The following is a 27,700-nucleotide window of genomic DNA, read 5'->3' on the forward strand; positions in this document are numbered from 1 at the left end:
TTTATATTAAATGCATATTAAAACGCGTGTCTGATTGAATTAAAAAAATCAATTAAAATTGAATTATGTCATGACTTAGTTAACATGTCTGATCGAAGTCCACATCGACTACGGTATCGTAAGAACAGAACTAGGATCATTATATAATGGAAATGCACTTCATTGTCTTCTCACGGAGCCATTAGTTAAACACATAGCGAACTATTCTTTGGCCTTTTACTAAAGAATACCGTGTGCTTGTCTCATTAAGTGGCATACGCCTATTTTTGGAAGAGCTCTTTAAGGGCTCTGCATATAAGTTCAAATTTCCAAATTACACGTTTTAGTGAAACAGTATTAGTAAAACCAGCTTTCATGTCAAACTTCAAACAATGAAACTCTGGGATGGTATGGAGCCAACTTCTTAACAGATGTTTTGTCCACTTAAGAGGACATTATTGACAACTCTATGGCATCTTGTTTACTGTGAAAAAATAAAACTATAGAAGGAAGAGTTCAGAAAAGAAAAAAAAATGTAAAAGATAGAATTCATAAAATACAAACTAAAGAAAAATTTCAATAAAGACACATCAACACAAGCACGGGATACTAAGTTAACAAGCAAAGACGTATGCCACTTGTAGTGACAAACACACAGTATTCTTTAGTAAAAGGCGAAAGAATAATTCGCTTTGTGCTTATCACATGGCTCCGTGATCATCATCTTAGCAGTCTCTTCGTATTGTAATATGATCTGACTTTACAGTACCACTCGATGTGGGCTTAATCAGAAATGTAAATTTGAGCAATGCACCTGCCCTGGTTCAATAACAGAGTCTATGAAGTAAGTGTTTTAAAATCCTACCCATGTTTCATTTAACTAAATTGCTCACAAATTTAATCACTGAGATAGTCTTTGAGAATATTCTTGGCCGCATCTCCGAATTTAAATTTAGTGTCTCACTCATTGAAAGCACCACAAAGAGCACTCTTCACTGTAAACTATAATCAAACAGTCCTCACCACATTGATTAACTGAAAACTTAAAACTGATATTACATAGCCCTCCAAACAAGAGCCTTCTTTCATAAACAAATGTTGCTTATTATGACAATTACCAGGTTCTTTTTAATAAGAATAGTTCTCACATTTTTACCACCAAATTTTGGCTTGCATTCTGGTAACTCTTCAACGTGACTTCTTAGCTTGTTACATTCTCAGTTTATAGTTAGCCCAATTAGATTAGTTTCAGCCCTTCCAAATGGGTATGCAGATACTGTGCACCCTGAAGGCTAAGAACCGTTTACTGGTTTAAGGTCTTTAATCTTAGAGACTCTGCAAAATTTATCTGTAGAAACAAAGTCATAGAGAGGTCATCAGAGTGCATCCCCTACTTCCCATTCCAAGTGTACTTTAGTTCTCATTTTTTTTTTATGTATGAAGATATACTTTTTTTGTTGTTGTTGATCATGTACCTCTATTTGTGTTCTAAGAATCCAATTGTTAAGAATTAATTCATGATGCATTGAGTACATTACTTTGATTGTAATAAATCTTTAACCTAAGAGTCTATAGATAGTCTTGTGGATTTACCAGAGAATAAATCCATTATCCATATGAAGTAAAAGGCGATACATACTGCTTAGAAAGAGAGACAAATTTGTGTAACGTTTCTATATACGAAAGAGGTGTGAAAAATGTAACATGATTGGATGTGATATATATTTTTTCGTTGGTGAAAGATCTAAAATCATTCTATATTGGTTGTGAATTGAAACTAAATCCGAAATGAAAATAGTTCAACTTGAAGTATCCATTTTATTCACCAAAAAGAAGAAACACCGCCAATTCATCAATGGAAAAAACTCCGAGTCTCCAACGCATGCAGCTCTCTCGTGATCAAAATTATTATGCTGCCTCCTAAGCACAAAATTTCAACAACTTTTCTCACCGACCACCGTAGTAAATAAAAGAAGCAATGTAAACAGACACGAGACTGGAGTTTGTGACTAGAAAGCAAAATCACGTGTGAGGTTAAAAGGTATGGTCTCAAAAAACAGGACATTATCGGAGGATGTAACAAGTTCATGTGTTCTCATTTAATAGCGATGCTCAACTTCGATCCTCCTCCATTGGTAGGGTGATAAGGGGTCATTTCAGTTGCCATATTAGTTCGACACTTCAACTTATAAATATAACACATGCACAGAAGAAAGCCACAAAGAAGGTTATTGTTAGCCACACAAAGATGAATATCAATAGCACAAAGGGACTTCTTGCACTCTTTGCGTTTGTGTTCTTTGCATTGGGTAATGCACAAAATACCCTTGTGCCAGCAATCATAACATTTGGTGACTCAGCCGTGGATGTTGGGAATAATGATTATTTGCCTACCATTTTCAAGGCAAATTACCTTCCTTATGGAAGGGACTTTTTCAACCATCAACCCACTGGGAGGTTCTGCAATGGGAAACTAGCCACTGATATTACTGGTGAGGAAATAAACCTAAACTTTAAACTCACTCTGATTCGTTAGAAATAATGTTTCATTCTTGTGAAAACAACGTTTCCTCTTGCAGCTGAAACGCTGGGTTTTAAGAGTTTTGCACCTGCATATCTTAGCCCTCAGGCTTCAGGGAAGAATCTTCTCATTGGAGCAAACTTTGCTTCAGCAGCCTCTGGTTATGATGAAAAAGCTGCTATTTTGAACGTAAGTTGGGAATGAATATCGTTTGCACACACTCTGGAAAACTCACATATCTCTGAAAATTTATGTTTTTTCCTTGCAGCATGCGATTCCATTGTCTCAACAGTTAAAATATTTTAAGGAATATCAAGGCAAGTTGACCAAGGTTGCTGGTAGTAAAAAAGCAGCGTTGATTATTAAGGATGCGCTGTACATATTGAGTGCTGGCAGTAGTGATTTTGTGCAAAACTATTACGTCAATCCTATAATCAGCAAAGCCTTAACTCCTGATCAGTATTCTGCATACCTTGTGGGTGCATTTTCAATCTTTGTTAAGGTATTTTACTTTGTTACTGTTACTGTATCTGGAAAAATGAGTCATAATCTCATCAAAACAGAAAAAGATTATTCTAAAGGTGCTTTGTTTTGAACACAGGACTTGTATAAATTGGGAGCTAGGAAAGTTGGAGTGACTTCACTCCCACCTCTAGGGTGCCTACCTGCTGCAAGAACATTGTTTGGTTTCCACGAGAATGGTTGTGTCTCGAGGATCAACAATGATGCCCTAGGATTTAACAACAAAATCAAAACAGCTGCAGCAAATCTCCAGAAGCAGCTTCCTGGTCTTAAGATTGTTGTGTTTGATATTTTCAAACCTCTTTATGAGCTTGTTCAGTCCCCTTCAAAATCTGGTAATTGATACTTAACTTGAGTAGAATACAATACAATCACACATGACTTTGATCTCTTGGGGTAAAAGCATGGTTCTTATTCTTCTATGCTGTCTTTTGATGTTCTATATATAGGTTTTGCCGAGGCAAGGAAAGGTTGCTGTGGTACTGGAATAGTGGAGACAACATCTTTATTGTGCAATCCAAAATCACCAGGAACTTGTTCTAATGCAACCCAATATGTGTTTTGGGATAGCGTCCATCCTTCACAAGCTGCTAACCAAGTTCTAGCCGATGCATTGATTCTACAAGGCATAGCCCTTATCACTTAAGGGCTCATGGAAATGAGGCAAAAGTTTATTAGTTCTCGATTCCGGAGAAGCCAGTAATATTGTAGTATTTAATAAAATCTTGAGAAATTTCATATGAACTCATCGTGATAATGCATGTAGCAATGCTTATATTTATTTGTTCTTTTTTATCGCTTTCTCCAAAATTAAATTAAGGTCATAGTGAAAATCTGGAATTTGAAATGAAATTGTTGCTGCAGCTAAGCTTTCCATTTTACATTCATAAGCTCATACCTAGCAATCGTGAACACGATTACATAATGCAGGTATAAGTCAGAAGAACACGATAGACATAGTCACTTACCTGATATTTTAAAATTTTCCGATGACCATGATATCACTATGATGGGATCATGGACACGGATAGGACATTCTTATGGATCACGAGCGAACTAGGCTTACAGTTAAAATAGAATTTTGCAATTTTTGCATAATTTTTTGTTTTTCCACAATTCTTTCACGCAACTATACAAATTTTCAAAATGATCATTTTTTTTTCCTCTAAAATTGACTTCCGAACAAAATTTTTGAAATAGAATTTTGAGAATCAAATTTCCGAAACAGAATTTACGAGATCATATTTATGTATCACATGCAATACATTTTGGAAAAGGTTTCCCATAATAGGATTTCCGGAACAAACCTTCTGAAATGCGAGCAATGTCTTCCGTAACAAGTTTACCACAACACTCCGATATGAAATATGTTCCAAAAGATTCGAATGGTATAATCCATACAAATAATTACATTCTAAATTCCGTAATGCAAATTTAAATTTTGAATTTTACAAATGTAATTTTGCAGTACAGATTATACAATTTGAAATTTAATTTAATTTATTATTCATTATCATTTCCTTTCTCCACCTTCACATTTTTTATTACCAAACCAAGTGATAGCCCATTAAGTCAAACATCAACATTAAAAAGTACAAAAACGTAAAAATTCTGGTATAATTGATAATGCAAAATTACATTTACAGATTGTATAGTCTAGAAAATACATTTTTTACGACCAAACCATATCTTATTGAGTCAAATATCAACATTAAAAAGAACAAAAACGTAAAAATTCTGGAATAATTGATAATGCAAAGTTTCATTTACGGATTGTATAGTCTAGAAAACACGTTTTCTACATCCAAACCATATCCCATTGAGTCAAACATCAACATTAAAAAGAACAAACATGAATCGCCCCACATCAACATTAAAAAGAACAAAAATGTAAAAATTCCAGTATAATCGATAATGCAAAATTACATTTACGGATTGTATAGTCTAGAAAATACATCTTCTACAACCAAACCATATCCCATTGAGTCAAACATCAACATTAAAAAGAACAAAAACGTAAAAATTCTGGAATAATTGATAATGCAAAGTTTCATTTACGGATTGTATAGTCTAGAAAACACGTTTTCTACATCCAAACCATATCCCATTGAGTCAAACATCAACATTAAAAAGAACAAACATGAATCGCCCCACATCAACATTAAAAAGAACAAAAATGTAAAAATTCTAGTATAATCGATAATGCAAAATTACATTTACGGATTATATAGTCTAGAAAACACATTTTCTACAACCAAACCATATCCCATTGAGTCAAACATCAACATTAAAAAGAATAAAAATGAATTGTCCGACATCAACATTAAAAAGAACAAAAACGTAAAAATTTTGGAATAATTGATAATGCAAAATTTCATTTACGGATTGTATAGTCTAGAAAACACGTTTTCTACAACCAAACCATATCTCATTGAGTCAAACATCAACATTAAAAAAAACAAACATGAATCGCTCCACATCAACATTAAAAAGAACAAAAATGTAAAATTTCTAGTATAATCGATAATGCAAAATTACATTTACGGATTATATAGTCTAGAAAATACATTTTCTACAACCAAACCATATCCCATTGAGTCAAACATCAACATTAAAAAGAACAAAAATGAATCGTCCGACATCAACATTAAAAAGAACAAAAACGTAAAAATTCTGGAATAATCGATATTGAAAAATTACATTTACGGATTGTATAGTCTAGAAAACACATTTTCTACTACCAAACCATATCCCATTAAGTCAAACATCAACATTAAAAAAACAAAAATGAATCACCCCACATCAATATTAAAAAAGAACAAAAACGTAAAAATTTAGGTTTTAAAATGAATCACAAATCACCCACCATGGGGCTCGAACCCACGACCACAAGGTTAAGAGCCTTGCGCTCTACCAACTGAGCTAGACGGGCTTCTTTATAATTCAAAATCTATAATGCAAAATTACATTTACAGATTATATAGTCTAGAGAACACATTTTCACGTCTTTCATTATCAATTATCATTTTCTTCCTCCACCTTCACATTTTCTACAACCAAACCATATCCCATTGAGTCAAACATCAACATTAAAAAGAACAAAAATGAATGTTAATTATCATTTTCTTCCTCCACCTTCACATCTTCTAATGAATCGCCAAACTCACGACAATAAGGGTAAGAGCCTTGCGCTCTACCAACTGAGCTAGACGAGTTTCCTTACCTTTTATATCACAAATTATATAATCTGGAATGTAATTTTACATTATGGATTGTATAGTCTTTCATTGTTAATTGTCATTTTCTTCCTCCACCCTCACATTTTCTACAACCAAACCATAGCCCATTGAGTCAAACACCAACATTAAAAAGAACAAAAATGAATCGTTGCCTATTGAATCAAACATCAACATTTCATATTATTATAATATCTTCATTTATTTGAATGTACACTTGTAAATATTTTTTAGAGTGGAGATGGAAGAAGATGATGGGGTGGAGGTGGAAGAAGATGGGGTAAAGGTAAAGATGGAGATATGAGAGAAGATGGGATGGAGTTGAAGGTGGAAGAAGAAGAAATGGTGGAGGTGGGTGGAGGTGGAGAAAAATAAGTAGGTGTCGTGGGGGAGAATGATGGAAGAAGAGGAGAGCAAATTTGACTTTATAATTTGACTTTATAATTTACTTATGGGTTACTTATGGGGTACGGTAAAAAAATATGAGGGTGCAGGGAGAAATTCCCAGCCTTCTATTGTTCCTATTTTTCTTGTAAAAGACTCTGGTGGCTTGTCCGATGGGCCTTTAATGTGTTTGGACCCATGAGTACAAAGTGCATAGCATATAAGTCTTTTTATAGATTTTTTTACTTAGAATTTACAAATTTTGGAATTTAAATCATTACAACTTTTGATCCTTATACTCATCAAGTTGAGATTCTTCGTCTCTTACCGCTTCCACGTTTTCTATTTTATCAATTTTTTTGGTTGGAAATTGTGGGAATAATCCTACTCAAGATTTGTTTTCCATCACACCGGCTAGGACATGTACAGCCAGATTTAACGCCAGGATATGCAATTAATTAGTGCTAAAAACTAGCTATGATGTTATGCAAAGCCAAGTGCAGATGAAGCAAATGTCAACGATTTGAGCAATGATATATTAATACCAAAACGAGTTACCAAAGCCATGACAAATGACGAGGCTCGCGATTCTCTCGTTGCAAATTCACCCAATTTTAAATGGTGTTGTACCACGTCCCACATCATACACCAATCATGAATAAGAAGAAATTATGACAAATATCATTCTCCAAGTTATAAAATGCTGTGCTGTGGTAATCAGAACTAAAACTATGTATGTATCATGCATACGATTGAAAATGCACTTTTATTTAATACACAGATGGTGTCTGAACTACACCTGACGACTAATTTACATTGACTACTTCACCGTATATATTTCTAATGCATCAATGATAATAAGTTGCAAAAAACTAACTACATGATGCTGATCTACTACGTCTTTGTTGTCTAGCACTCACGCTAGAATCTTTTAAAGCTTCTGCGTATTTCTCCAAATTATTTTTTTCCAAGCCTAAGGAATCTGAGAAGGAACTACTTTTACGTGCACTGAAGTTCTTTGAGCTTTCCATGAAAGCGCTATCTGAATTTCTCCTATTTACTTCTTCCTGAGTACATGTCAACCTAGAGAAATCAAGGGAAGTTCTAGATGTGGCAATGGGAGTTGAAAACTCACTCCTAAGACCCTCAATTCCAGTTGAAGTACTTTGCTGTTGAAGATTGCTATTTTGACGTCTGATTTTTTCTTGTGATGAAACATGACTATGGTGATGACCACTGTCTTTACCTTGTATCAGTTGTCTAAGCTTGCTTAAAAGCTTGGTCTGGCTTGTGGTGTTAGTTTTGGCTGCAGATGAATTATCTACAGAAGAAAAATCATCACACTCTCCAATGTCAGTGAGAGAAGAAGCCTGCGAGGAGGACCATTGATCTATATCAAAGTCCACAATGTTCCCTGGTGCATCAGCATTTGCATATTCAAGTATAAGCTGCTTGGCTTTCCTCTCAGACGTGGGGCTCAGGCTTCTGCTTAAGTCCTTTGCAACCGTTTTACCTGGTGGGGCTTCATAGTTTCTTAGTTCATATCGTAAGCAAGCATTTATCCACCGCATATATACTAATTCTTCAAGATCTGAACATCGATCAGAATATAGTTGCTCAATTTCCTTCTTCAAGTGCTCATTTTCTTGTTTAAGACACTCACTTTCTTGCTTCACAGCATCCACCTGCATCTCAAAAGCACAAGGTAAAGATTAGGGTCTGACAAGTAGTGAATGAAGGAAAGGTGTTGGTGATTATAATCTTCGTACCTCTGGGTCTTCCAGAACTGCATTAGCAAGGATTTGGGTAGAATCTAATCTTCGAACTAAGTGAGAATTTTCTATATGCAATCTTAAATTAGACTTCCTCAACTCTTCTGCTTCAGACTCGAGCTCCTTTAGCTTTTGCAGCTTTATTTGAATGTCCTGATCACAAGCAGCATCTTTGCATTGTTGGTCTTGCAACCTGGAAACTTTTTGTTGAAGACTCATGATCTGCTCCCTGTTCTGTTCAACTTCACACCTAATTTTCTCATTAAGCAATTTTACTTGCGCTTTTGCACTCTCAAGTTCAGCCAGCACTTTTGTATGATCCGAGACCTGTTCCTTTAGTCTCAAATTCTCAGACTGTAAGGTCTTAACCTTCAGATTGAACATCTTTACCTCTACAGTACTTGCTTTCAATCTATTCTGGAGCTCCATCACTGCTGTTTCTTGCTCTCTAAGACCACAGTACTCGAGCAGTTGAACCTCAAGACTTTGTTCCCTGTCTTGAAGCATTCTAATCATGTTCCGGAGTTCAATTACCTCTTGCTCGTAGTCATCCTTCTCCGGATCTGCATATTCTTTTAACCATGGTGCTTCCATATTTCTTTTAGAAGAATTTCTGACAACTGAGGCTCCAAAGTCTACGACCTTAAGAAGATCATTAAATTCAGGAAGGAGGAACTCATCTCTATCACCATTTTGTGTACTGTCACGAGAGAGAGCAAGAGGAGAATTGCCAGTTATCACCCTGTTGGTGCAAGTTTCTTCCTGCAATCAAAGCAAAATTAAATAACCCTGTTTCAGTTTTTAAGTTTTCTTTTCAGAAAAACAAAATGGCCAACTTTATGTAATGTGTATAATTAGTTATGTTAATTAGTAATTGCATGTAAAAGTATCTTGCATACAAATTTATTTTCTTCCTAAAAAGTATCTTAGATACAGCACCATAATATGAAAGGTTTGAATGTTAGAATTCAGTTGCTCGACCAAAACTTTCTCAACTCCTTACTATACTCTAATTAGTTTCAACAAAAATTTTGTTATTTCTCTTTTGTACAATGCCCTTAAATTGAAAGAGAAATCTCTACCTCAACCTCTCCCTTTATTTATAGGAACATGCCTGGTTCAAACTATATCAGTCCATTAACCTAACCTAACTAATTAGTGGCTACTGTTACCTAAAACACTACTACTTTACTAAAAGATTTACACTTTTTAAATAGTTCACTTTTTTGTCGGAAACCTCAATATTGATAGCAAGGAATCAACGATAAATCCTTATTAAAATGACAGCTTTAAAAAATCAGAAAAATACTATTTCTCTCTGTGACAGAGTACATAGTTGTACCCCCAGAAGCAACTTACAGAACATAGAAAATTTCCTGCTGAGACGGTGTTGCAAGTACTTAATGCTGCCCCTATACCTCCTCCTGAATTAACCTCACTCTCGTGACCTGAGAAAGATAAAAAACGAAAAAAGACACTTATATTCATCATTCAAGAAAACAGAGGAGAAAAAGAGAGATGAAATATTGGTAAGGCAAAAACCAACCGAAAGAACCCCCCTTGCGTGATTTAGAGGGCTTGATTCTTCTGATTCTGAAGCGTGAGTAGAGAAATCCAGCAAACGAAAGAGCCAGAGCCAAACCAAATTTAAGCAGAACAGGCTTCACACCCTTTTCCTGTCCGATCATCATCATCCTCACAATTAATCTAATTTCTCTTTGAGCCTTGAAGAGAGACAAATATCGCATAACTTTCCATCATCATCATCATCCTCGTCCATCTCAAACCCAGAGAAAAAGCACAAGATTCATTTGTGGTTTATGCCTAGAAACACAACAAAGTCATAGATAAGCAAAGTTCACAATACATTATATTTACTAGAAAAATCATACAAGTGACCAGAAACCATTCACATATGAATCACAAGAAAGTCAAATCATGCGCGGCCTAATAGTAGCTTGCTGGTTAGATTGATTCCACGCGTTAGTAACAGTAAAAAATAATAAATAAATGAATAGCTCATGACATAATCCATCGCTATCAAAGGTCAAAACTAAATGTCTGAAAGGGAGCATGACCAAGTAAAAAATTCAATTCAAATTATGAAACAAACAAAAAACGAGTAAAAGAAGATGAAGACGAATACTCAAAGGCCAACACAGGTTAACATGAGAAGGCAACAACTCAGGTGAGTAGAGGAAAATCTGCGAATTTGGAGGTTTACTTAAATGTGATGGACGTTGTCTTTTGGCAAATAGCTTTGGTTGCGTGAGGTTGTCCCCATCATGGCCAAAACAGCAATTGGGCATAATCGAATTTTTTGAAAAATTGTGTCTTTATATATACCAAGAAATGTTGGCCATTGATTCTTGTCGTGTGTAGGAATGGTGAAGGCGACGTGGAAGGTGGGCCATGTCAGCGAGAGAAACAGAGTTCAAATTAAAGAAATTGGAATTATGAAGAGAAAGAAAGGAATAAAAATGAAGATTCGATATTCGGGTCCATTCTGGTTATACCGGGTTAACAGCGAAACCATTACTGATTAGAAACTGAAAGGCCAATATAATATTATGGTTATGGAAAAAGAAACGATAGGATATATTAATGTAAATATTTTTATTTTAATCAAAAATTTAAATTATTTTATTTATTTTCCTTGAAATATTGTAATACATTGTTTTAGAATTTTAAAAAAATATTATTTAACTTTTCGTTATGCAAAAAAGAAACAATCGTTTTAATAATTATTATTTTATTTTAATTTTTTTTTATCTACTTAGGTTCTCATTATATTTTCCTGCGAAATAATCTGAGCAAGTGGAACATATGAGAAAGTATATATATCTACTTTTTATCATATCAATTTAAAGAAGGAAACTATATTTTCCTTCGAAATATTCTGAGCAAGTGGAACATATGAGAAAGTATATATATCTACCTTTTTATCATATCAATTTAAAGAAGGAAGTATATACATATAATTTTTTATCATATTAATTTAAAGAAGGAAGAAGGAAGTATATACATAACTGTGTTATATGTATTCAAAATCATCTCAGCTTATATTTATACATCTTTGATTATTTAGGCCTATAATGACCTAAATCTTATGAGTATGTAATGACTGTAATCATTTTGGTATGTAATAACCAAAATCATCTTAGTATGTAATAATTTGAGTCTTTTTAGTCTAGATGATCTTGGAGTATGTAATGATTTGAAGTGGCGGATCTAAGACCCTAAGTCAGTGGGGATAATACACTAATGTGGAGAAAAATTGATTTTTTTTTTCATATATTTAGTAATAATTTTAACAAAATCAAGGGTGTTGTCCATCCTTATGTACGCGTAAGTCTATCTTAATCTCGACCTATTGTGACCTAGATTATCTCAACGTCATCATGTTGTAGCAATAATTAATAACTAAAGCGTATTACAAAAATCCTTAAACATATTAATCGTGACAATTATTTGTATGGCCTAAATCCAATTAAGTAAGAGCCCATAAATCCAATAAAAATCATATGATTCATCAGATTACTTATATATTCATTATTACAACATTTATGTATTTGATACACTTGATCACCGTCTCTCGATCTTAAATAAATATGACCTAGAACATATTGATTTTAAGGTATAAAGCTGGCAGCACAATTCCCCTTTTAAGTTTGAAACTACATCAAAGTCCTATTACATATCTATTTGAAAAATAAGAATTTGTTAAAATGAATTTCGGGGTCTTTACATAGTAATTTCTATCTTGTAAGAAAAAATTGTTTAGGTGATAAAAGTGGAACATGTTTGATTCATCCGTACTTTTATCATTAAAAGAAACAAAGTATAAATAAATAAAAACTTTTTTTTAAGTTGTATGAACTCCTTAAAAATGAATGTAATTCGGTGTTGAAAACAAAAAGAAATTAAATTAAAAATAATACACACACTGAATGCACATTTCTTTATTAGTTGCGTGTATTTAAAGGTTTATAAAATTTGGATATAAAGTCAAATAAAAAGCATTTTTTATCGTAAACAAATATTTAAATACTTTATATTCCTCGTCTCTTACTTATTATTTGAGTTATGGGTAGCTAACAAGTTTAGTTGTAATCAACTTATACATTAACATAAATATTTGAGAGCTAGAAAGGTAAAACTAATTTACATTGAAAAAAAAAAACGAAAATAAAGAAGATGAAAAAAAAATAACAACAGTAAGTTGCATCATGACTTGAAACGACTTCTAACAGGGACCAACGTTATAAAATGATTGTGGGGAAATTGAAGAAATGGTCAACTATGTTAAAGCTTTGAAACCTTTCCATAAGAAAAAAATGTAAAATAAGAAGGGAAAATGCATGGAAAAGAGGAAGAAAAGAAGTTATGTACCAACCAAAAGTCATTCCAGTAATGACACACAATGGAAGATGGTTGTGCACGACTCATGATAAAACTGTGAAACATAAATTAATATAAATATTAAATTAATTATTAATTTAATTCTAATACTCTGTTTTTTAAAAATCTAAGTGCGACATATAATTTGAAAGATACAACTTGTCAAAATTAAAAAAATTTAAGATAAAAAATATTAAATTTTTTATACGTGACAGAGTCTGATTTTGATATTATATAGATTTAATTTTAAAATAATATATAATAAATATTTTTTCTAGAAATAAAAGATTTAATTGAGTAAAAAAAATATAAGAAAAAATTAAATATTATAACTAAATTATTAATCAAACCTAAACTTTAATATATATATATATATATATATATATATATATATATATATATATATATAAATATAAGTATTTATGCCAGTAGTTTAGTCATAATTGTCATGATAAAAGAACTATGATATTCCAGCAAATGAATTGTAGTTTTATTTTTATTTGTAGACATAATTTCGTTAACCCATCATTTTGACGTGATAATTTTTTTTATTAAATATAGTTATCACTTTAAAATATTTACAAAATAGGAAAACAATTTGAGTATAGAACAGAAAAATAACATTTTTAACCGAATAGAAAAACATTTTGACCATACGTTTAGATCCAAACAGATAAAGTTGTAGTTTTAGACCTTAGAAAAAAAATTTGTTAGTACTTACTGTTTTAAACTTTTAAAAAAAAGTTATAATTTTTTCTTTTAATATTAATATAAATTTATTAAAATAATTATAAAATTATCATACATTTTAATATATAAATTATTTTATTAATAAATAAAAAAGTTTTAAGTCTCCCAAACTTGAGGCGTCCGCTATCTAAATTTATTACAGAAATTAAAAGTTCATCCAAGTGTTATTGTTTGAACCCAAGTAAATGTAGAAGTTTATCCATTAACATTCTGAAAACGTTTTATAATGGCTGAAGATCTATGTGGGTGAATAATTTGAAAATAGTTCTAAATTCTACACTTGTTTTTGGAGCAAATGATATAAAATCCTCCACCCTTCCCCAGTGTTCCCGCACGCCATAAACCCCACAACACAAATCAGGGTTTATGCAGCAAAGACAACCATTGTTAAGTCTCACAAAGTTCTACGCGTTATAGGGGTTGAACTGGGTTGTTACTTTCTTGTTTTATTTCCGTGCCTACATTACTGCCCTGCACTGCGGCACTTTCAGTTTTACAGTTATTAGTTATTGTAAAGGCTTATATAAGCCACCACTGTTTATTGTATAAGATACATTAAGCTTTTACAATAATAACATTCTCTTCTCGCTCAAATAGCATAGCATGGGCAAGCTCCTTAGAACCATCCTCATTGCACAAAAGCTCCATCTTCGCTACCCCGAATTCATTTTCCCACCTCTCATTTCCCACTACTCTGCAACGGCGGATTCTTCCGAAGCTGACCACACGCACAGACCAACAAACGAAACCGCCACCACCGGTTGGAGTAGCTATGGGAACATCTACGCTCGCCCAATTGCGCAGCAAGGCGATCACAGCGACGGAGATGAAAACCCTAGCGGTTTGAGGGGAAGTGATGTAGCAGTGGTGAAGAAAAAGGGGAAGGTGAAAGCTCAGTGGGTGTGCTCCGATTGTGGGCACACGACGGGGAAATGGTGGGGGACATGCCCCGAGTGCGAATTAACTGGCACGATGCAAGAGTTTCACGAGAGCAAATTAACTGACAAATCTAGAGGGGGGTTAGCCATTACCGAGGACGCAGTGGGCTCGTGGCTCCCACGACGACCTGAAGAGCTGCGCCCCGTCAAATTGGAAGAGGTGAACCGTGGATTCAATCACGACAAGTGGAGAATTCCTTTGTAAGTTCTTTTCTTTTTCTTCTAAATTTGAAGTTTGTGTATTTGGACTCTGCTTGTTTTGGATCATGTGGTAATTGCTGAAGAGGATTTCATATTAGGTAACAGAGGGTTACTTTAAGGTTTTTTTGGGGTAGTTGGACTGTTTGGAGAAAGGTAGAAAAAATATGGAGGGTCTGCGAACATGTAGCAATGTAGTGTTTCTATGGATGCTTTTCATCTTCATAAAGGATTTAATTAGTAGGACAATCTTTTACCATGCTTTGATGTGTGTGAGGGGGAATTTGCTCTTCTAGGCTTTTACAAACATGTGCCGTGCTTCATTTCTCAAATTTATACTGTGCAGTTCGCATCAATTTCAGGTCTGGTTCCCTCGGAAATGAAGTTTCTACGGTGCTTGGTGGAGGTCTTGTACCAGGTTCTACCCAATTTTTCTTTTAATGTTTGTTTGGGTATGATGGATTTGCCTGTTCGAAGATATTGGTGCATTTCTTGACATGGCGTGTATACATGAGTGTGTTTAAATAATAAAATGTAACTATGCATTATCTGCTAAAACTATATTAGCATGTCACTTCACACTTTCAATTCCTCTACTGTGTCTGTGAAAATTAATTACGAGTAATTTTTTATTACATTGATATTTTTCTTCTTAATGCTTGTTTATTTTGTGGGTTAGATTAGTTCAAAAGAGTTACCGCCTTTGGTGATTGATCTCAATGAATGAATCATGGTCGAAACATTATTTTTTTCTTTCTTCCTCTAAGATCTCAATTGGATTTTCAAATGAATTCTTCCTCCAGTTGATTGTCTGATAATAATACTTTTTTCAATTCAAATTTCGTGATGGTCCTGCAAGAAGTAAATTTGGTTATCCGGGGCTAACTTTATCTTCAACAATGGTTTGGAAGGTTCTTTAACTTTGGTAGGTGGTGATCCTGGTATTGGGAAAAGTACTCTGTTGTTACAGGTACAGATAAATTTGGATGGTAAAGTTTCAAGAATCAACTTTCTATAACAATCTCGTGAACTGTCATTAATGTCTGGTTTATTTGTGATGTTGATTTGGAAGATTTCAGCAATGATAGCAAATGAATGCAGTGATGGTGAAACACCTCCCGTTGTATATGTCTCTGGTGAAGAGGTTTGCTTTCACTGAACCTGTTAACAGTTTTAAGGTTAAATATGATTTTAATCCTTGAAAATATTCTCTTTCTATAGTCTCTCAGAAAAGGATTGTCTTCTTTTGGTCTTTCATTTGCGGAAATGTGTGAGTTTAGTCTCTATTTCCATAACCATAAGTAGATGTTTTTTTTTTTCTTTTTGTGAAGGACAAAGAACGCACCTGACATAATTAAGAAAAAAAGAGGGGCTAAAACAAGGCAATCATTTTTTAAGGAACTAAAGCCAATAATTTCTATATTTATAGGGACTGACATGGACTATTTCTATATTCATCAATAAGCTTATAAAATATGTGTGTTTTAAATTTAATTGGAGTTTTTATAAACACGTTTTAGTTTTACAGACACATAGCTCCAGAGCACAGATAGGTTGTCCAATCTGTTTTATACCAAATTTACAGGATAAATGGTTTATATTTATTGTATACTGTCAGAACATTTGCACATGTCTGTGATAACTCCTCTATAACATAGAACTAGATTAAAATATAAATACTGTTCTAATTTTATTTTTTTGTATTGATTGTTTAGATTGAGGGTTCTAAACACGACCAATGCATGAGGGCCTAAGAAGAATTCCTTAAACTAAAAAATGTACTTATATTCTTACTTTTGTATGAAATACTTGTTCAAGACTTATAAAAGAAGATGCCACGTAAAGATGTTGAAAATTTAAAATATTGGATATTTATACGAAATTAATCTACAGAAAATTACTGCCATGTCTTGTTTTAATACTGTTGACATTTAACTCCTGGCCTATAATCATTTTTTTTTTAATGTTAGATGGTTGATCCTTGATTGCACTGCTGTTGAAGATGGATAGTTCAACTTTTGATTTTCTTTAGGGTCTCTGACACTTTTATAATTTAACAAGCATTTGTTCTGTGTTATGTGACAGAGCCTTAAGCAAATTTGTGCTAGAGCTGATCGCCTTGGGATCAAGTCCAATATTTATTTATATTCAAGTACTGATATTGAGGTACATTGTCTTGAATTTTGCTGATTAGTTTTTCTTCCAGTATTTTATTTATACATGAGTTTTGATTTTCCAACACTGTCACGTAGTCTTTTTCACGGGGGGTGGCAAAATTATCTATTCCCTAATTGTATGTAGTTTCCCATTCACTTTACGTATTGTGTGACACCAACACTGTTTGGCTTGGACCAACAAGCACTCTCGTCATGCAGTATTTCTGGGGATACCTATTCTCCATTATTTTCTCTACTATTCTGAATCACCTCTGTTTTAATCTTTGAACCCTCAACCTCTACAGTTTTCTGTGAGCAACACTCAACCACTTTTTATTGAATGTTTAAAATGACTTATATTGTTATTTCCTTGTATGTTTTGCTTAAAACCTGTGACTTCCGATTGTTAATTATGAATATGTTGTGAAATTTGAGCACTTTTTTAGCATTTGTATGTATATGATATAAATTACTTAATTATTTAATCTATGTACATATAAAGAGGCATTCCACTGTGTACTATAACACTGCTGCTTTTTTTTTTTGACTGCTATTACTATCTACGATTGATAACTGTTCTTTACTTTTGCTTTCTGGTGGTAGGACATATTGAGGAAAACTCATGGTCTATCCCCTTGTGCTCTGGTGGTTGATTCAATACAAACTGCTTACCTGAATACAGTAATAGGAAGTGCTGGAGGGATTACACAGGTTTTGAATATACCAAACTTAACTACCTTCAAGAGACCTTACATTTTTGTTGGATGTTTTAACTATGTTAGGCGGAGTGCATTTAGGTTTATTGTTTATTTCTCTTATGTGTAGAGTAGGTTGTAGTTTTATTAGCTGTCTGCTGTTTCCAGCTCAGTAGGGTTAGCTAGTGCCAGTTATATCTGTTTAACATTCACTGCACCCTGTAGTCTGTAGATACTGATCTCTGTTTTAGAGAATAACAACTTCAATATCAATTTTTAAACTATCACCAACAAAGTTCAGCACATTTGGTAAGTTGGTAAATAGCTGGGTTCCTAAACATGTCAAGGATTCAATTCCTAACCTTGTCTATGGAGATGACTTTATTGGGAGAGGCAGAATCCACTTTGATGATCTATACATCCAAAAGAATTAGTGTTGGACTATCTATTGGGGGACATCCTTGGCGCTAACTAAAAAAAAAAAAAAATCAGATTATTAGTTTTTCTCTCAAACTCTGATTCATAATATTTAATCATTGTCAAATAAAGGATTTTTTTAAAAGGTCAAACTCATGATTGATTAATTCCGTTTAATATTTTTAGTTGGTTTTATGGTCATTGGTATGCATGGTGTTCTGGTTCTGTGGTACATTGGATGTGACTTTTTCTTGTTGTGTAACAGGTGAAGGAATGTACTGCAGCTTTGATGCGATTTGCTAAAACAACTAACATCTCAGTTATTTTGGTGAGCACATCTATCAATTTTTGTGAATTATATGTAAATGGAAAATTGATCTATTAATGCACTATTGTGTTTTTGCATCATATTTGGTGAATTGTTCGAGTGTTTGATGTACTAATTAGCATTCCTTATTTAAAATATTTACAGCGGAGTAAATTTAGTAACAGTAAATAGAAAATCAAACTTCGTAGGATAATTAGGCTACTATACATGAATCCACCTATTTGGTTTTCTTAGACCTTTGATTACTTAAAGCATTTTCCAGCACTACTGTTCCTTGCAATATTAATGACTTAGGAACCAGTACATTAATTACTTAATAGAGGAAATTAAGTAGAAAATAAAATAAAATACAAATCAGATTAATAGACCCCTCAAATAGAAGATATTTTCCAATAATAAGAGATACTTTTTCAACAGTTTAATCCCCTTATTCAGCCAAGTATGCAATTTACATATGTTGTTATAGTAAAACTGGAAATGTTTTTACAGTCTTTGTGATCCCATCAAGGTAAAAGTCACATGATTGTGCTGAAATGGCAGATAATATGATTGATGTTGCTTGTGTGGATTTCATTTGTAATTTATCTGTGTCCATGTCTCTTATTGTGGCCTTTGAAGTGTTAGCATTATTAGTAAAAAAACTTTACTTTCTCTTTTGCTTTGTGTTTCAGATTGGACATGTGACCAAATCTGGAGAGATAGCAGGACCTCGCGTCTTGGAGCATATAGTTGATGTCGTTTTGTATATGGAAGTTGGTACCTCATTACACCATTCTTTCTTTGGATTGTCGTTACTTGGTAGAGCTGCCCATCGTTATCGTTTCAATTTTTGGGCTTGTTTATCTATTTTTTTGGGTCATTACTGTAGTGTCTTGTCTGTAAAGCACTATATCCTGGCAGGGCTAAATATGAACATTTTCCCGAGGGGTATGTATTTAAAGTTTCGCATTCTGCTAAATCAAAACAATTTTCTTAAAAGGGTGGGTGAACAGTCTCTTGCTGGCATCATGTTGTGATCATTCACGCTCAAGACCAGACATTTTGAGTGGGGATAAATGTGGGTGGCCCAATAACAACTTTCCTTCACACCTAGGAATTGTCTAGAATGTAAAGAAATATAGGTGTCCCAATAATGGATTTAGGTGGTCTAATAATGGATTTGGGATAGGCTTTAATTCTATCATATAATTCTACACTAGGAATATTTAGTCAATGTAGGATCTGAATACAATCTCTCACAATCTGAAATTATGTTATTTGATTTATTTTACTGAAACAGGTTTATTTGTAAAAATGAGTTAAAATGTATAGTGGAACAATATTTACATTGTCAATAAATTTTTTATTCCTTTCTGAAGTTTGTTATGGTCACAGCACATAATTCTTCTTATTCCCTTTTGCCTGAATAATTGTTATTTATTTTTACAATATTACATTTTAACTGATGGTGTAATTTTATTTTTAACAGGTTTTTTTCTGTGTATTACTTGTTGAATCATCACGTTTCATTTCAATTTTCTCCGTGCTAATTTTTCAAATTATTGCTTAGGGTGAGAAGTACTCTCCATATCGAATGCTTCGAGCTGTGAAAAATCGCTTTGGTTCCACTGATGAGGTATGCCATGACTATTGCCTATTACATATAAGATGTCTTCCTTGGTTGTAACTATTTTTTTTGTACTAATACTTTTGAAGAACCATGTTATCAGTACTCTTAATATATGAATATCATGAACAGTATATTACTAGCATTGGTTTCTTGCACTTTATGTTTGGACCATGTCATTGATTTCTTGCTTTTTTCTTCTGTTCTATTTCTGTCATTAGCATTTTTCTGTGATGCTTAATTTTGAGAATGGGTACGTTATCTGATATATCTGGCAGCAAGTTTAAATTATTGGAGTACTCAGGCATGCATATGAACTGCTAGGTGAAGGACTGAGACTATATATTATCATAATGTGTTGACATTTTATCATTGCTTAATCAAGCTAAATTTAGAAGCTCCTTCTTTGTATGCTATCATGTCAATTTCATAATGGCATTTGGTCATCTATCTTTTATTACCTTCTACAGTTAGAACGACTTGAGAAAATTGATGTTCTATCTGTGTTTATTTATATGATCAGCTTGCAGTTCTTGAGATGTCACAGTCAGGACTCCAGGTTGTTTCAAATGCCAGTGAAATGTTTCTCACTCAACAACACTCTGATTCAAATGTTTTAGCTGGACTTGCTATTGCTGTAATAATGGATGGTACAAGAACTTTTTTAGTTGAAATTCAGGTAATTTTCCTATTATCGTTGAATATGGCTCCATCCATTGTGTATTTTCTTCTATATCCTATATCTTGAGAAACGTCACCATTGTCCTTGTCATTGATTGTGGATATAAGTAATTCCAAGCAGTGATGCATAAAATGAGCTTGGCTTTCTTATTAGCTGATAAATGCAATCATAACAGCTTGTAGATTTTAAATTGTGAATAGATACGTGGTGAAGAAATGATCCCTATTTATCATCTAGAGATTTTTTGTCAGGCCATCTCGACTGCAAGGGTCATTTTATGAGATCTTAATTTATTTTTTGTGGGTTCCATCATGCCACATCACTTTTTTAAGACCTTTTTAGAACTTCTTTTCCAGTATAAGAGTCTTATAAGATTCACATTCTAATTAATGCTTTATTTGGTTGTTGATAGAAATATATGTTTCCAAGACAGATATATTATTTAATTAATAAGACACAGGGTCTTAGATTTTATGTTATGTCAGTATATTCCAATGGAGAGATCTTGTAAGACCAAAGTCTTAAACTTACAATCCCGAGTATGATGCCTGCAACAAAGATTCCATAAGAAGTTGTTGTGTCAAATCCTCAAAGCTCGTCACATTATTGTTATCGTGTGTCTGTGATAGAGATTAAGAATACACCTTAATTTTCATCATTGTGCATTCTTCTTATCCGTATTATTTATGCTCTGATATCCTTATAGAAAATTATTTTATTGATTTTTAATTTTATTCTACAGGCACTTTGCCTCACTCATAGCCCAGTTTCGAGTTCACAATCCAATGGGATCCATGCAAACAGAGCTAATATTATTAAATGTGTAAGCCACTCTTCTTGGTAATTCTTTAACAATATTTCATAATCTTCCCATATAGTAATTCATTTGAATGAGAAAATGAATGAAAGGGATGCTTGATGGTGATATTGGTTCTCTTGTTATAAATATAGCCTGCCGCAATGAAATTTGTTAAGTTGTGTATTTATTATTGCACTATTCCTTGAACTGTAGGTACTTATTAAGCAAGCAGGTCTTCATCTCCAGGATAATGTAAGCTGATTTACAAATATGTTATATCCTTTTGACGTTCTTGTCTTTCTATCTCTATGAAATGTTTATGACCAGGTTTCATGTGTTTTTTCTTCATGGTCCAGTTTCTATAAGAAGCCTCGTGGAAACTAATACTGCCACAGATGAATGTTAAATGAAATTACAATACAAATAAAAATTATAACTAGTAGATCTCTAATATGTATTTCCTCATCTTGCCACTTGTTCAACAGGCCGTGTTTTTGAATGTTGTTGGTGGATTCAAAGTGACAGAGACAGCTGGAGATCTTGCAATAGCAGCTGCAATGTGCAGCAGGTTCGTGTTCTAAATTATTTTAAATGATGTTCATTCTTGTTGGTCTGACTTTTCCCAATGTGATGTGAGGATTAAAAAGTTACTATTAACCATTTTATGCTTCATGTTTGGAGAAATGATTTTATAATACCAATGTTCATTAAGTTAGCTGGCACTATTGGCATGAATGCTTTTTTTTTTTTTCCAGTACAATATTCTAGAAATTGGTAGAATTTGTTTATTATCTTTGTTGTCTTTTTTTTTTCCAGTTTCTTGGAGTTCCCAATTCCAGAGGGGACTGCGTTCATTGGTGAAATTGGCCTTAGTGGAGAGCTTCGCATGGTAAGTAAGCACATTTAATGTTAAAGGTTGCTACTCACTACTACGATACTCAAAATCAATTAAGAGTTTTCAATAGCGTAGCAATGTGCTGATTATTGAAGGGTTTGTAGAGGTTAAATTTGCTTTGCATTTCAATCTATGGAAGTCTTTGTGAAAATTTCGGATCTGTTGCCTGTGAGATTTCATGTGTTTTGAATTAAGTGGCATTTTCAGTTTTCTACATAGTCAGGAAAGTGGTGGAAAGGATTGTATTGTCGAACTCTGTTGTGGAGTGCAGATTTGAGTTAACTGGTCGGTTTTTAGTTCTTATGAACAATGACATGATATGGCTAGGTCAAGCATTTTTCTGCCTTTATGTCCACAATATGTATTTGAGGTTGTGATAGGACTATGGACCTAAATTGTTACTAATTACTATAGTTGGCCCAAAATGGTAAATTAGGAGGGAACAACTTGTGTAAAGCATCTACAGAGTGGGATTCAGTTAAAAGAGAGAGAACACACGTGTGCGCTTAGTTCTAGGTTGTTTTTATTAATAAATTCATGCTTGCTTAAAAAAGAGAAAACAATTGTGATCGGATCTGTCTAGAAAGGGGACTTTGCAATGGCAGCGGTGATGTTGTCTCTTTCAGTCTTAAGTCTGTAGCTTTGACCAAACGGTTTGCTTAGTTAGTAGTACCACTCTTGCAATTCTGTTTCTGAGTGTTTCATTAATAATACAATTTCCCTTTGTTAGATTGGACTTGATTCCTGCCGGTTGATTTTGGTTTATGGAAACCATGCTACCTAGAGTAAATTCTAAGACATCCTTCCCGTTTGAAAACAACACTTTTTTGTTTTGTTTTCTAAGAAAAGCTCCTTACTTCTGTTCATTAAGCCAAATTAAACGGATTGCTTGTTTATTCCGTCGATGTCTTACCCTGATAATTTGTTTATTTAATGATACAGGTTCCTAGAATTGATAAAAGGGTTAACACAGTGGCGAAGTTGGGTTACAGAATGTGTGTAGTACCAAAGCAAGCTGAAAAACTTCTAGAAACCGAAGGTCTGGAAGAAATGAAAGTTGTAGGTTGCAAGGATCTGAAAGAGGTTATTAACACCGTATTTAGTAGAGTAATAGTTAACTGATGCCGGTGGTGTTATGCAGATCTCACATTCTTTTGATATCTAAGCTGTAATTCAAAATTTTGTAAATGTAAATGCACTCATTGTGGCTTAAATACCGCAAAACATGTACTGATTTGGTTTTATCCGACCTTAATTATCTAATTTGATCTTTAAGCTAATTCAATTTGATCATCTAACATGGTCACCACAATTTAAAGGCATTTTAACTTGGCGTGATATTTGTGCTCTGTATACGGTCTGTTTAGTCTGCTATTTCTGGTTGGCTCTGTCCGTCTGAAGTTTGGTGTTCAGTTCTTTCCTCTCTCACTGCAATGCTATCTTTTGGATTCAAGAAGCTAGGCTGATGGGTTGAAGATAGTAACCTTGCCCACATTCTATCAGTTATCACAACCCTCTTCTCTCCCTCGTTTATCAGCTGCACGTACATAAACAGCACTCTGTTAAGGTAAACCAGTAATATAGGGGCAAGAATAGCATATTTAAGGTGTTCTCAATATTTACAGAGTTTGTTCCTTGCGACACATATGAAAGGAGCCAAGCAATTGGCACAATAGCAAATAGATTTGGTTAGAGTCGCAAGAACTTACATGAAATGGAATGTAACAATTTCTGCCATTGACAGGACCCACGGTGAAGCCTGTGTATCCTGCCATTGCACCATGAACTGCACTTTGGGCAAGGAGGGTGCAGAATACATTATCAGATGCATTACTTGGTATAGCACGGATCATGTATGTAGGATCTGCGAGACAATTTTTTATGGGTCACATGTTTGTTCTTTAGTAAATATACTGTTTAAAGAAGAGAGCTCACCAATGTACTTCAGATTAATAGGCATTTTTCGACATTTTGCAAAGTGATCCTACAAAAAATAAACATTTAAATGTAAAACCAAAAATGGAAAATTAATCAAAGGAATGTTTTATGAGTTTCCAGAGAATTCACAGTCCCATGCGTTGCCTAAGCAAGTTAGACTACCGATGTTGCTGTGATTGTCAACACCAAACAACTTTTCTAACAACTGAAATAATCACATTACTTATGGTTTTTGGTGGAATTTCGAGTTACCAACTTCAAAATTGCCCACTTCAAAAAGCTTAGGGTATCTATTGAAGAAAATCTAGACATTCAATATAGAAACCAAACTTGCGTAGCTTTTACCTTAATTTTCTGGGATAACCACAGACCAACATCTGGAAGTAATTGATCTGCAGAAGCCTCCTGCTTATTAACAATGGGTGGGTGACCACAAAGAAGCTCCTGACCTGCACCTTCAGCAATTACTATAACCATGTGCCCTTGCTCTTTCAGTCTTCTCTCAATGAACTCCAACAGTCCTCCTGGACCATCCATATAAAATGGCGATTCTGGAATCAGGCAGCAGTCTACATCTCTGCTTGCAAGAGTTGCATACATGGCTATAAATCCTGCATGAAATCTCAATATTTGGTGACTGAAATAAAAATAAAAGAAATATGACATGGATTTGTGGATTACAATCAAGCATCATAGCTGCATACTAGTCTATTTTATGATCTTCCACACTTCAGTGATATCATTAAGCTAAAGTTTTATACTGTCAAAGAAACGAATGAAACTTACCACTGTAACGCCCCATTAATTTTACAACGCCAATACCATTCTCTGCGCTTTCTGCTTCCACATGAGCAGAGCTGATAGCTCGTTGTGCCTCTTCGACAGCAGTGTCAAAGCCAATTGACTTATCAATAACCTAATTCAAATACAGAATGACACTAAATAGGTGATTCCTTAAACTCAAATCCTTCTTCCTTTTTGATTAAAAAGACATAAAAGTATAGCAATTTTCACGTGTACAATTTTACAGTTAAATTGTCATTACTGGGATATCATTGTCAATAGTTTTTGGAATTCCAACTACTGCAACTTTCAAGCCACGCCTTCTAACTTCCTGCAGGAATAAATAAATCTGATGACTACAAATTTAATCAGTGAAAAACATTATACCCACAAAACTTTAAAGCATATACCTCAAAAATCATAGCTGCTTCATACTGAGTTCCATATCCTCCAAGTATATAAACCTGATTAATGCCTCGGTCCTCAATGCTATCAACGATCTTTGAGGTGTCATGGCCACCATATGAAGTCCCAAGGATGGTTCCACCACGTTTGTGGATATCATTCACAACCTTTGGCGTTAAAGGAACTGTATTTCGAGAATAAAAACCTGTATATCCTCCCTACATGTGACCAAACACAAGATTTACACTTTAATCATACACATGCTCGCCAGAAATTACTCTGTCAAAATTGCAAATAAAGCTCTTAATCTGTTACGGTTATAATAAATACACACATATACATGAGTGATGTTACAATTTATCCATAAATGATACCTGTATTCCCAGAACTCTGTGCACCCCATACATATGATACAAGCCGCATACTATTTCTCTTATAACTGTATTCAGACCAGGACAAAGCCCACCGCAAGTGACAATACAAGCGCACACTTCCTCTGAATCAAAATATACCTGCCAAGCATTCAAATCACCGTTGTTTTCACATGAATTACATAAGTGAAATCAAGGTCTTATTTTTGATAAAAAAAAAAAGGGTAAAACCTTCTGAGCTGGCCCAGCACGCCGAAAATGGGTCCCTCTTGGACTATTTTTGTGTACAACTATCTGCACAATGAAACCAATTGTGAAACACTGCAACAATGGTAGAAACAGAACCCCATCTACTAAAAGGTGAAAATTCAGCAACCTGTTGCGCAACTGTATCATCCACATTCACATAATATTGCCTGTGGAATAAAGAATAATCCATCTTAGTCCCAATTGATTCCGAAACATTCCAACAGTGACTACGTAACACAGTAAACCAACACCAGAAAGAATATTTAAAATGATTGGCTTACGCAACAACCGAATAGGAAGGATTGTCTTGTAACGGGTCTGGATATGTCTGCATGATTAAAAAAATGAATCATATGCTATAAATCAAACAGAGTAAACAGTCCAAAGCTTTGATCAGAAGCACCAAAGTTGTTGACTTTTATAATAATTATCTAAAAAATCATATTTAGTATGATCTCTAACTGATTCACTATAATACAAGCACACCCACTCAAACCAGAAACTGAGTTTTTTAAATAGAGGGAGAATTAAGAGCCTTACGGGGAGGTGAGGGATGTAATCAGATAGATGAGGAACATCTTCAAGTACAAACCCAGAAGCAGCTGTGGTGGAATCCACCATGGTGTTGTCGGATTCTGTATGATACCTCAACTGGATTTACAAGGTTTTGGTGGGACTCGGAGGTTTCTGCTACACACCTGAAATCCTAGCAAATATCAAACCAAATACTATGTATGTACCATAAAACATAGGTAATGGCACAAATTACACAACTAAAAAGTAAATAGTGATTCACGACAAAGTATTTGATTAGGCATGAAATATATAAAGTAACAACTGGATGACATTTTCTATAGAGAAAACAATAGAAATTGAAACCAGCGACGGAGTTTCCGTTGAGTCTCCAGAGATGAAGTCCTTGTCTGAGAGCATGCGTGATGAGATCATACTCATACTATAGAGTTTGGTTTTAATTCTATTTAATTTTTTTGTTTAGGACCACCAATTTTGTCGTATCTTTTTCTGGAAAAATGCTTCATACTGTTTGTCAACTTATTCTCCAATTTGCACTAAGCACACCGACCAGAGAGAGTGATCACCTTTATTTGAGACGAAAGGGCACCACACAGATGATCATCGATCAATAATTTATGCAATAAATAAACCTAACGAAGTGTTGCTGCTGATTTTTTAACCACAGATTAAGTCACCAGCTGTCGTGGCTCTTCAATGAAAACTAAGATTATTTCCTTTTCTCAAAGTTTGTGTCAACTGCGTAGCCAATTGGAAATATTTGTTTCTGATGCCCATCGTAAAAGCATGGAGTGTGAGGAAAAAAAGTAGCTATAAGAGTCAAATGCAAAGATTGAATTTTATAGGAGTGATGTGTGATAATTGAAAGAGTTCAATTTGGACCATCCTAGACTTTAACTTTGCTTCATTTACTTAGTTAGGTTTCTTCTTTCTCCCCTTTGGTGTTGTCTGTCCGAATTTGTTAAGTTTAATTCAATGTTAAGTTTATGTGATTGTGAGTATATTTAATTAAGTTTGAACTAAAGTTTATTATTATATATTTTGATTGGGTTTGTTTTATTTAATTTTTCAGTTAACTCTAATATTATTTATTTTTCGTTAAAAAGGTTGTGGTTAAAATAGAAATGATATTGCAGTTAAA

At 33.9% G+C, this 27,700-nt stretch overlaps 4 protein-coding genes and 3 non-coding genes across 10 annotated transcripts; 3 read left to right on the forward strand and 4 right to left on the reverse strand.

Annotated features, from left to right (window-relative positions):
• Window positions 1–176: 176 nt before the first annotated feature.
• Window positions 177–290, forward strand: LOC114186416 (U5 spliceosomal RNA). Its single transcript, XR_003605073.2, has one exon. It is a non-coding gene; the product is annotated as a U5 spliceosomal RNA (small nuclear RNA).
• A 287-nt stretch (window positions 291–577) lies between these two features.
• LOC114186417 (U5 spliceosomal RNA) lies at window positions 578–690 on the reverse strand. Its single transcript, XR_003605074.2, has one exon. It is a non-coding gene; the product is annotated as a U5 spliceosomal RNA (small nuclear RNA).
• Window positions 691–2,187: 1,497 nt separating this feature from the next.
• LOC114185904 (GDSL esterase/lipase APG-like) lies at window positions 2,188–3,885 on the forward strand. The gene is made up of 5 exons (XM_028073854.2): window positions 2,188–2,471; window positions 2,559–2,689; window positions 2,769–3,002; window positions 3,102–3,357; window positions 3,472–3,885. The coding sequence occupies exons 1-5, from the start codon at window positions 2,228–2,230 to the stop codon at window positions 3,666–3,668; spliced, it is 1,062 nt and encodes a 353-aa protein (XP_027929655.2). The 5' UTR covers window positions 2,188–2,227; the 3' UTR covers window positions 3,669–3,885.
• Window positions 3,886–5,881: 1,996 nt separating this feature from the next.
• On the reverse strand, window positions 5,882–5,954 carry TRNAK-UUU (transfer RNA lysine (anticodon UUU)). Its single transcript has one exon. It is a non-coding gene; the product is annotated as a tRNA-Lys (tRNA).
• A 1,435-nt stretch (window positions 5,955–7,389) lies between these two features.
• On the reverse strand, window positions 7,390–10,725 carry LOC114184996 (protein CHUP1, chloroplastic-like). Of its 2 annotated transcripts, none has more exons than XM_028072457.2 (5): window positions 10,639–10,725; window positions 9,961–10,238; window positions 9,774–9,862; window positions 8,412–9,176; window positions 7,390–8,327 (listed from the first exon to the last, which is right to left on the reverse strand). In XM_028072457.2, the coding sequence occupies exons 2-5, from the start codon at window positions 10,160–10,162 to the stop codon at window positions 7,515–7,517; spliced, it is 1,869 nt and encodes a 622-aa protein (XP_027928258.2). In that variant the 5' UTR covers window positions 10,163–10,238; window positions 10,639–10,725; the 3' UTR covers window positions 7,390–7,514. The 2 variants fall into 2 exon arrangements, with proteins under 2 accessions (XP_027928258.2, XP_027928256.2); XM_028072455.2 differs by having other exon boundaries at window positions 10,561–10,710.
• A 3,162-nt stretch (window positions 10,726–13,887) lies between these two features.
• Window positions 13,888–23,572, forward strand: LOC114184245 (uncharacterized). The gene is made up of 15 exons (XM_028071528.2): window positions 13,888–14,704; window positions 15,064–15,119; window positions 15,613–15,671; window positions 15,774–15,845; window positions 16,787–16,867; window positions 17,461–17,568; window positions 18,235–18,297; window positions 18,969–19,049; window positions 19,847–19,912; window positions 20,427–20,582; window positions 21,328–21,408; window positions 21,598–21,636; window positions 21,870–21,952; window positions 22,201–22,273; window positions 23,222–23,572. The coding sequence occupies exons 1-15, from the start codon at window positions 14,169–14,171 to the stop codon at window positions 23,399–23,401; spliced, it is 1,734 nt and encodes a 577-aa protein (XP_027927329.2). The 5' UTR covers window positions 13,888–14,168; the 3' UTR covers window positions 23,402–23,572.
• Window positions 23,459–27,143, reverse strand: LOC114184246 (ATP-dependent 6-phosphofructokinase 3-like). Of its 3 annotated transcripts, none has more exons than XM_028071530.2 (13): window positions 27,126–27,143; window positions 26,566–26,723; window positions 26,307–26,353; window positions 26,153–26,192; window positions 26,008–26,070; window positions 25,780–25,917; window positions 25,411–25,623; window positions 25,263–25,331; window positions 25,004–25,133; window positions 24,563–24,828; window positions 24,215–24,263; window positions 23,989–24,143; window positions 23,459–23,816 (listed from the first exon to the last, which is right to left on the reverse strand). In XM_028071530.2, exons 2-13 carry the CDS (start codon window positions 26,644–26,646, stop codon window positions 23,643–23,645), a joined length of 1,425 nt encoding a protein of 474 aa, XP_027927331.2. In that variant the 5' UTR covers window positions 26,647–26,723; window positions 27,126–27,143; the 3' UTR covers window positions 23,459–23,642. The 3 variants fall into 3 exon arrangements, with proteins under 3 accessions (XP_027927331.2, XP_027927330.2, XP_085529311.1); XM_028071529.2 differs by having other exon boundaries at window positions 26,905–27,136; XM_085673185.1 differs by lacking the exon at window positions 27,126–27,143 and having other exon boundaries at window positions 26,566–27,080.
• Between the last annotated feature and the right edge of the window lie 557 nt (window positions 27,144–27,700).

This window comes from Vigna unguiculata, chromosome 5, assembly GCF_037176805.1.
Source record: "Vigna unguiculata cultivar grain cowpea cultivar isolate G323 ecotype 2 chromosome 5, ASM3717680v1, whole genome shotgun sequence".
NCBI classification, from domain to species: Eukaryota; Viridiplantae; Streptophyta; class Magnoliopsida; order Fabales; family Fabaceae; genus Vigna; species Vigna unguiculata.

Coding starts and splice junctions, on each gene's coding strand:
- LOC114185904 (XM_028073854.2), top strand. CDS start 2,228: ATGAATATCAATAGCACAAAGGGACTTCTTGCACTCTTTGCGTTTGTG. Junction 2,472..2,558: donor ACTAGCCACTGATATTACTG/GTGAGGAAATAA, acceptor TTCCTCTTGCAG/CTGAAACGCTGGGTTTTAAG. Junction 2,690..2,768: donor AAAAAGCTGCTATTTTGAAC/GTAAGTTGGGAA, acceptor TTTTCCTTGCAG/CATGCGATTCCATTGTCTCA.
- LOC114184996 (XM_028072457.2), bottom strand. CDS start 10,162: ATGCGATATTTGTCTCTCTTCAAGGCTCAAAGAGAAATTAGATTAATT. Junction 9,177..9,773: donor CAGGAAATTTTCTATGTTCT/GTAAGTTGCTTC, acceptor CTTTGATTGCAG/GAAGAAACTTGCACCAACAG. Junction 8,328..8,411: donor CAGTTCTGGAAGACCCAGAG/GTACGAAGATTA, acceptor TTTGAGATGCAG/GTGGATGCTGTGAAGCAAGA.
- LOC114184245 (XM_028071528.2), top strand. CDS start 14,169: ATGGGCAAGCTCCTTAGAACCATCCTCATTGCACAAAAGCTCCATCTT. Junction 14,705..15,063: donor GACAAGTGGAGAATTCCTTT/GTAAGTTCTTTT, acceptor CATCAATTTCAG/GTCTGGTTCCCTCGGAAATG. Junction 19,050..19,846: donor ATGTCGTTTTGTATATGGAA/GTTGGTACCTCA, acceptor ATTATTGCTTAG/GGTGAGAAGTACTCTCCATA.
- LOC114184246 (XM_028071530.2), bottom strand. CDS start 26,646: ATGGTGGATTCCACCACAGCTGCTTCTGGGTTTGTACTTGAAGATGTT. Junction 26,071..26,152: donor ATGATACAGTTGCGCAACAG/GTTGCTGAATTT, acceptor TTCATTGTGCAG/ATAGTTGTACACAAAAATAG. Junction 24,829..25,003: donor ATTAATGGGGCGTTACAGTG/GTAAGTTTCATT, acceptor GATTTCATGCAG/GATTTATAGCCATGTATGCA.